Source organism: Branchiostoma floridae, chromosome 7 (assembly GCF_000003815.2).
Source record: "Branchiostoma floridae strain S238N-H82 chromosome 7, Bfl_VNyyK, whole genome shotgun sequence".
In the NCBI taxonomy this organism is placed as follows: Eukaryota; Metazoa; Chordata; class Leptocardii; order Amphioxiformes; family Branchiostomatidae; genus Branchiostoma; species Branchiostoma floridae.
The window spans coordinates 18,667,675-18,677,205 of NC_049985.1; the positions used below are offsets into that span (position 1 = coordinate 18,667,675).

Consider the following 9,531-nt stretch of genomic DNA (forward strand, 5'->3'; position numbering starts at 1 on the left):
CAACACGGCACAGCTTAAGGAGATCAATATCAGATTCGGCAGCTGGACAGGAAGGTGGGCGAGTTGACACGAAGCGTCAGCGATCTGCAGCTGGGACAGGAGTACCTTCAACAGGTCATCCTGTACGGCAGAGATGAAAAGCGACTGAGGAACATGCTGGACACACATGCTGAAATGGAAATCAGAAATGGACAGTACGAGCTACCCGGCCACAACATTCAAGCTTGGGCAGACAGTGTGCTCAGTTACCGTTCGGATGGAGTAGATCAGGTATGTGAACATTGAAAAATACTACTATATAGAAAGGTATATCTGTTGAGTTCGACATGACATGTAATCATTCAGAAGAAGTTGGTTGTGTAAATTGTTTATTCCAAGTTCATTTGTTGTTTGCGTACCTCTGTTGTCTACTTTAGCAGTTCGCGAATATGTTGTCTTCAAAGCAAGATAAAATCTTTTGAAGAAACATATACCAAGTTGTTTTGGTTCATGTTTCTATTTGTCTTGACTTTTGTAGGTATTGTACAATCTATTGGATATGGTGAAACCTCACTCCGGAGTCTTCGGGGGAAAATCTCTGATGGAAATATGTCATCTGCGACTCATCGACAGGGACAATCTGGAAAAGTATACGGAGAAGGTATGGACTTGTTCTCGTGCGCAATTCGTATCATAGACATACAGTTAATCTATGGAAACGTTAGCTAATGTTTGGTTGAGAAATACACCGATAAGTGTTTAATCCATAGCAGTCCTTTGAAGAACAATGTAAGAATAAAAGCAGCTAATTCTGGGCCATATTAGCAAAATGTTACTAGACAGTTGCGCCTGAGCATGTCCTAGCTAAGCGCGTTATGTAAATGTATGCCATCATTGTGATTTCGTCCGTGACTGAAACTTTAATGTTAATTTTTACCAACCAGATGCAACAGAAAGCTGCTCAGGTCTATGGGCTCATTGGAGGTGGATATGCTGTATGGATCACAGCTCTGCGCATTAAAGACCGTGCAAGTGAGATTCCAGCCAAGACAAGGGAGATGAAAAGCGAGCTTAGTACTGTGGGGACATCCCTACTAAAATATACCAGTAAGTGTCATGTTGAAACCTGACAGAATGCATTCTTTTAAATATGTTATTCTGCGTTTGGAGCAGAACGTTCTCCTGAAAATTAGTCTCAGGAAAGATTAGGATTTTTTTTAAAATTCTTTAATGTTTTACATGTATTCTTTATGATAGAACCGAAGAACTGGCGCGCGGATTGGCGTTGTGGGCCAGCCTACCCTGCAGACAACGGAAAACCTGCAAAATGCCACCCTGATAGCAAATTCCCATGCTGCTCCCCAAACAACTGGTGCGGCAACACTGCAAACCACTGTGGCTGTGCTGGATGTGTCGACTTCCGGGGGAAAGGTACATCCTTACTCTATTCCTTCCTTAGAAAAACACCAGGAATTCTGCTACTCCAGATATTCTTTTACTGTATAAACCTTTAACTACTATCTGCCAGTCAGGCTGCTTTGACCACGATCACTGCTAGGTCTGAGCAATCAGTCACACCTTATTAACCCCATGCTATCAGCTGCAGGCGCTAGACAGCTCCACTATCCTTCAATAGTAATGGCTCCTCGTATAATACTAGAGTAGAGACCTCATACCTCCATTAAATATTTAGAGCCTTTGTAGATTTAATCCAAACGTCTTACACATTCAGCTAATTTATGCAAAATGATGTTCATCATTGACTTACACATATCACCAGTATAAAATTCCCTTCATTTTGTGCTTGCCATATTTGCCATATTTGCATAGATTATGCAAATCAGTTCTTCATTTGTATATTTGATGACTGTTTATGTTCCGGCTATCATGAATTACCTGTGTTACATTTATTGAAGTCCAGTTATGGAAAACAATGGAATTATACAAATTCCTCACTCCCCATTTGCATAGCATGTACATCATTATCAATATATTTACTTAAGCTACCTGCATACCTAAAATGATCGAAATCTTTGGAATGTCTTGACAAAAATGCCCCTGTGCTCAAAACTGACCCACCTTGTTCTAATTTCGAAAGTTATCTGACACCCATATTTCAAGACCATATTATACCAAAGGCTCCTGCAATTGTAACCCTATCCGCTAGATACAGGGGGCCCGCAACTTACTTCACTTTTTCCCGATCACAAGAGATTCAAAACCATTCCCATAGCGTGTTCAGAACACGAGATAGCAAAGCCAGAAGTAACACTGCAGTACCAATAAAAGCCGCTAGGTGGCTAAGAACCTTATCATTTCGAGCGTTGTCACAACCCACCAAAACACAAAGGATGAAACCAACCCATTGAACCGTTCTTGAATCATCTTGTTGACAAACACAGGCTCAAACACACACACACACACACAAAGAAACACACACACACAAACTGAGGTATTCATAATGGATTTTCAAGGCTTTACTAGATTGGCATTTAAGTGTGACAACATAGTCACCTACTTTTACTGCCTGCGAAGTTACCATTGTGGTGCACAGGACCAATGCCAACCTACAGCTAACATAATCAATACTTTGTCAATGAGCATTAAGGATGTATAATATACTGCATAGAAGACTAAAATATATTTTGATATTTTTGCTATTTGTCTATTTTAAAGCGTGGCGTGATGATTTGCGGTGCGGTGCGGGCTACCCGGCACCTAACGGACAACCTGCTAAATGTGACCCTGACGGCAAATACCCATGTTGCTCCCCGGGCAAGTGGTGTGGCAAGACTACAGATCACTGTGACTGTTCTGGCTGTGTCGACTACAGGGAAAAAGGTTTGTAATCACTGCTACATACTGTACCAGAGAAGGTGGCTTTAAAATAATTTCTATCTCTAGAACTAAAGTCTATTCAAAATACATCGCCATATAACGTAAATGCTTGAGAGATGTAAATATCTTGCAAAGTGAAAATATCTGGGTTAATTGCAATATCGTATTAACGGACGGGAACACCAAAATGAAGTTAACCCTTGTCCTGCTGGCAATTTTTTACCCATATACCCTCCCTGTTCTGGGCTATTTGCCCTATAGTGTTATACATCAATAGAAAGCTGAGAGTCTCTACTTTAAAAAAATGTCTTTTAAGTTTTACCCAAAGTCATAAAAAATGACATGCAAGGGTAATAAATCAATAAAACAAGTTATTTTCATTAACTTTTGTATTATAATACCTGAATTTTATAATTAATCTTAGTATCAACACTACAACATTCCTATGACATCCTGATAACATCAGAACCACACATGCAGCAAAAAAAAATTACCCAGGTATCACTGCAAGTAAGTTTATGGCTAGGTATTGTCCTGGGTGCTGAACAGGCTGTTCAATAGAATAATGATCAGCTCCATCTGTCACTAATTATTTGCCACATCAAGGTACTTAATGACCTCCACAAAAGTAACCAAGGTCGAAGCTGCAGCTTAACAGCCTGTCCTAAGTCGTTTTTTGTAGCATGGTGGTGATTTTTCATGAAATTGGTAAAGTTCACGTGCATATCTTCTTTCCTGATGTTCAGCAGCATTTCTTCACCATTCTTGTCCAAAATTGTATGTTTTGCTTCAGAATCGGTGGGGAAAGGCTACTTATGCGCTTGTAACCAAGTTAACTTTGACATTTTAGCGAATAAACCAAGAATTTATGCCCCAAAACACGAAAAAAAGATGAAAGTCTGCATGGGGGTCCCGACAACGATTTACGCTGAATTCAGAAGAACCCCCTTTGTATTACGCTAAATCAAGGAAGGCAATTACGCTAAATTTCGCCGCCTCCCTACAAATTACGTAGATAATATGGTTTTCCCTACGAGTTACGGGAAATGAAAATAGGCTGCCTACGCCTTACGCAAAAGAGCATGCAGACCCTCATGAAAAAAAATATTTGCAGACGACAGTCGGCCATCTTGGTTCATTAACATAACTTATGCCAGCAAAGAACTCTGGGATTGATTGCACAACCAGCATATTGGCCCATTCATGCAGTACCCAGCTACTTCACAGCTGTTCCTGGTTACCACACGGAAGTCTCATATGTTCCTGTGGGAAATACCCCCAACCGCGCCTGCATTCTTAAGTACTTTATACGCTGTAATAGGAACGTGGAATATTTGCTTATCTTTGAAAACGTTTGTTCTTTAATCAGTTACGTCTTTTTTTGTTTTTCTTGAAGCGTGGCGAGATGATTTCCGGTGCGGTGCGGGCTACCCGGCACCGAACGGGCAACCTGCTAAATGTGACCCTGACGGCATATACCCGTGCTGTTCCAAATACAACTGGTGTGGCAACACTGCGGATCACTGTGACTGTTCTGGATGTGTCAACTACTTTTCTTTGGGTCTGTAATTGGTGCAGTTAACTCATAAACTCTTTTCTTCCTCTTTGTGTCTTTGTCTCTGACTTTCTCTCTGTCTCTCTCTGTCTCTCACTTTCCCTCTCTCTCTCTCTCTCTCTCTCTCTCTCCCTCTCTCCCTCTCTCTCTCTCCCTCTCTCTCTGTTGGTATAGAGTCATGTTATGCTTACACAAATAAAGTTTCTCCGTCTCAAAAAAGGCCACTCGCCAACCTTTCTGAGAGTTTCCTTATTTTGGTATAATTTTGTTAACAATAGCCAACAAGCATCGCATCAACATCGATGAGTTTTTTTCTTTAATAAATGTTCTAATACATGTTATAATGCCCATTAGAGATCCTTGACAGTGTGTGTAGGTAACTCCCCAGCTTTGGTATATAAGATTACAAACAGCTGATCTGACTGAAATCATGCTATTACAATGCATACAATATCCTTTAGATCTCTTTATCGTGAATCACTTTCCGTGTCTTTATTCTCTCATTGCATTTGAAAATCATTTACTCATATGTACCCCTGACTTCAGTAATCTTCGGTCTATTTTTGCCATTAAGGCACACAATGTCTCTCTAGAGACAGATAACAAGTTGGCAATATCCAGTGTGTGAGTATTCCTCAATTTTAGGAAGATAGTAAGTCTTGGAATGTGGATCTTGTCATAGAGGTTGGCGATGTGCCAATAGATTATTTCTTCTTATTTTTTATTAATTTGGATACAAGCATGCAATATTCATTTGATGGCAGATATAGTACCAAGTTTACTTGGTGAAAAGTGATCAACTATCAGATTGTGGGTTGTCCTGAATCTTAGGAATGCAACATCATGCAAGTCTCAAATGAAATTTGAAGCTGTGGTAATAGATTCTACATAGAATTATTCTTTTTATTACCGTTTATTTAGATACAGGCACACAATGTCCTTCTGATGGTATCAGTCATACCAATATTACTTGGTGAAAAATGAAAAACATTCAGCATGTGAGTTTTTATACAATGTAACACGATAAGTCTTAGGGAATGGTGACTTTGTCATAGAAGTAGATGCTGTGCCAATAGAGTCTGCATAATTTTATTCCATTTATTTAGATAAAGGCACAAAGTGTCCTTCTGATGACATTAGTCACACCAATATTACTTGGTGAAAATTGAAAAACATTCAGATTGTGAGTTCTTACGAAATACTGTCAGACAACAAGTCTAAAGAAAGGGTGACTTTATCATAGAAGTAGACGCTGTGCCAATAGATATTGCATATTTTAATGCTTTATTTTGCAATTTATTTGGATAAAGGCACACAATGTCCTTCTGATGACATTAGTCATACCAATAGTACTTGGTGAAATGTGAGAAACATTCAGATTGAGATTTCATTGAATTATGAAAGACAGCAAGTCTTAAGGAATTGTGACTTTGTCATAGAAGTAGACGCTGTGCCATGTGATTTTGCTTATGTTATTACTTTCATTACCATTTTTTTAGATAAAGGCACACAATGTCCTTTTGATGACAGATATCTTACCAAGTTTACTTGGTGATAAGTGATCAACATTCAGATTGTGAGTTTTCTTAAATGTTTTGAAGGCATTATTAAGTCTTAAGAAATTGTGATTCTGTCATAGAAGTAGACGCTGTGCCAATATGAATTGCTTTTCATTGCCAATGATTTTGATACAACCACCTCATGTTGAAACCGATGCCACATCTATCATAGAAAACAGGCTGTTAGTCCATTACTACAGTCTAAATACATGTGGCACTATCTACGCATAGAGGTTGTTTATCTATATCATTGAGTACCATTTTTGCAAGCATATATTACCATAGGAAACGGAAAGCTAAAGTTAGACCCCAGTCTATACAGTTGAAAGTCTAACACAAAAGAAGGAATTGAAAAACTGTTCCATCTAAAGAGCAAAGGGAAAGCATATACTCTGGTCTCAGAGTGAACACTTGCATGGAACACCACTTGAAACTCGTCTGTAAGCAGTTCATATTTTAAAGAAAAACTGCATTACTTTCCTTTGTCACAGGTATGACTTTCATTTGTATATCAATGACGTCAGTAGATTTGTAAAATCATGTTATGATGAGATGGTTGATGTCGATGTTAAAGAACTTCTGACATGTAAAGAACTTAAGAAAAATGTTTGCTAACAACTAAGCAAAACAGCGTATCTGTCATTATCTCATTATCCCTTATAGGATTAGTAATGACCTGAGTTGAAAAAACACACTGTGGTAACGGTAACGATCATGTTAAGGAAACAACTAAAAGCAGTGCATTGCTGTTGAATTACATGTAATCTATCCCTATCACCAGAAGATAAACAACGAGAATCATTGTTACTACCAGGTCTTTCAAAACTCAAGCAGTTACCAACACTGCTATATCTGCTGTCTGTCATTGAGACTGGCGATGTTAAGGATTCTGAAGATATGGTTCTTTGTTTCTTTGCGTACTCTAATAAAGCTTAAATGGCTGCAGTTTAATTCGAGTCTGTGCTTTTTTTGTTTGTCAGCGTGACAAAATGTTTGTATGTTTTAGCATAAAACAAAGATTTTAGATATACACCCAGACACATTGTTTCCGGCTGACCATACTAGCATAACGTGTTTGCATGATAGCTTTTGAAAATCAACCTTATCTGCATACATTCAAAACATTGCGAAATGCTTAAGATATAACAAAAGAAGAGAAAGTGTCGTCAAATATGTAAAATGATGAAGCCTCGATATAATTGACCATCGAACTAGTCGTCAATTTTATTCTAATTTCCAGTTCTGAAAATAAAACCCATCGAGTATTCTATTGATAAAATTCAATTGAACAATATAGAACTAAACGCATATGGTCTCTGTTTTATAAACATATGTTCTCTGTTTTTTAAACATAATATTGTCGCTGTACAACTGCAAGTAATAAGTATAATTTATTTTGACAATAAAGTCAAGTATATAAGGCCACGTTGATTTGATTATATGGATGACATCCTCTGGGAACTCCAAAACTGATGTGAGCGAGCGAATAAAAAAAAAAGTTTGGCCAAAAAAAAAGGTGCCATCAGTATGAAATCAAAGTGGCCAGGATATTTAGAATAGGACACACATAGTATGGTATACCAACAGTTAGGTGTAGGGACCAGTACATCATACGGGTAAAAAACATTTTTTTTTCTTCAAGTTCTTGGACCAATCCGAAAAAAGCAGACCAGAAAAAAAATCGGAGGAACAGGTTTCACCAATTGCAAAATGGACACACTATGTTGGTAAGCATTTGGGGTCTTACTGGGGCCAAAAAGACAACAAGAGTGAAGTCAAGTAGATTTTCTAGTTAATTGTACCAAGTTTCTACAGTCAAAGGTACAGAGACCGTTAGCCTTTATTACATGGAGATGGGATTTTATGATGCCAGTGGGAGTCCAATAATCCACCAAACAGATTCCTTTGTAGAAAAATTTACCAATTACCATTGTTTTGAGTATTGCCAGTTCTCAAGTGTCTGGGTTCAGGTCCGGACCTGGAAATGATCCTCTGGATCTGAATTTTCTGTAAAGGTACCTCCCCCTACCAACAATAGATTTTTTTTTTCTTTCTGTCCTTTCACATCTTATTCTTTGACTTTAGATTTATTTTGGCATTCTATGGCATTAGTTATTATCTGTGGTTTTCTGATACTAGTGCACTTAACACAACTTTCCTCACTTCACTCTGGTGGAAATGACTTTGGTTGGGGACGTCCACTGGATCGGACGTTAAATCTGTGACGGGTTGTTCGGTGTAATATAACCAGCTGCTGCGGCACCGTGTGCCTGCGAAGCTGGTGTGTTACGCCGAACGGCGGTTATACCGGCTATATAGATACAGATACAGAAGCTGGTGTGTTACGCCGAACGGCGGTTATACCGGCTATATAGATACAGATACAGATACAGAAATAGAGGCCCTGTGTTTGAGGAGAGTCACACTTCGAGCACGCGCCTATCGAATAGAGTATGGCCGCACCTTGGCTTTGAAGATTAAAAGATTGTACACAAGAGGAAACAAATTGTCATCGAGAGAGTTCCGTAGTTTGTCTTTCTGTGGAAAGAATCTCTTGCTGTTAAAGGACTTGGAGATCGGTAAATACGAGGGGTGATCAATGAGTCCTCGGCCACACCCAGAAATAATAAGCACTGCTCAGATTTCTAAGAATAGATGTCAACTATAAAGTCTTATATGAATGTGTATCACAATTCAAATAAGTGTCATCATAACTTTGCAGGCGATATCCAGTAACGTTAGGTAAGGGAGAAGGACAAAAAACGTGGACAATTGAGCTGCGACCTGAGTTGTGCGGGTCAACTTGCGCTGCTAGAAGTCAGACACCCACTTCTTTCTGCTTGAAATAGGAGGAGAATCGTTATCTTGAAGGCCGATGGAGTATTTATCGAGTTGAAATAAAGGCACGAACAAACCACCCAGACAGTCAAACATTTTGACAATGTTTTTTTTGTTAATCTCAAAGAATTTACGGCATGGGGAACTCGACCCACACATGCATGTCTGATCACAATTCACCCTAAGCTTGTTTTTTCTCGCCACTTACCTTCTAATTAGCAAAAACGAATGCCTGGAAAGGAATGACTGCAATAATTTGAAATTTAGAGGATATTGATAAAAGACATCATACTATGAAGTTATGCTTCGAAATCTGAGTTGTTCTTATTAATTCTGGGTGAGGCCGAGGACTTGTTGATCACTCCTCGTAAACAGCAAAGCAATGTGAGTTATATAATTAGAAAGAACTGTTATATTGCACTGAAAGGCTCACAACGAAAGGACAATTGGTGTGTGATCATCGGATAAATGGCAACGGAAGTACCGGTAAAAAACGGACTGGGAGGCAACGTTTCAGGCGCCTTTTAAGGTGGTATCTCACTGCACTTGGGGTACCGGTGCGGCACTGCGGGGTTCGTTCACTGCAGCACTGTTGTTTTTAAATAAAATTAGATATAGCTTAATACGCAAATGCATGACTCAGAAGGCAACAAAATACACAAAACGTAAGAAAATTCGTTCTTTATCTCTGAAATTCGTTTATTTTTGAACCCCACAGTGCCGCAACAGTGCCCCAAGTGAAGTGAGATACCACTTTAAGAG

General features: G+C 38.9%; 1 protein-coding gene across 1 annotated transcript in view; it reads left to right on the plus strand.

Moving 5' to 3' along the window:
- LOC118420134 overlaps window positions 1-5,061 on the plus strand; it is a 10,521-nt gene extending 5,460 nt beyond the window's left edge. Inside the window, exons 2-7 of the mRNA XM_035826840.1 lie at window positions 20-270; window positions 518-640; window positions 924-1,086; window positions 1,237-1,410; window positions 2,656-2,820; window positions 4,214-5,061. Coding sequence (XP_035682733.1) covers window positions 20-270; window positions 518-640; window positions 924-1,086; window positions 1,237-1,410; window positions 2,656-2,820; window positions 4,214-4,386 — 1,049 coding nt within the window. The 3' untranslated portion in view covers window positions 4,387-5,061. The remainder of the gene's footprint in view (window positions 1-19; window positions 271-517; window positions 641-923; window positions 1,087-1,236; window positions 1,411-2,655; window positions 2,821-4,213) is intronic.
- The last annotated feature ends 4,470 nt before the right edge of the window (window positions 5,062-9,531 follow it).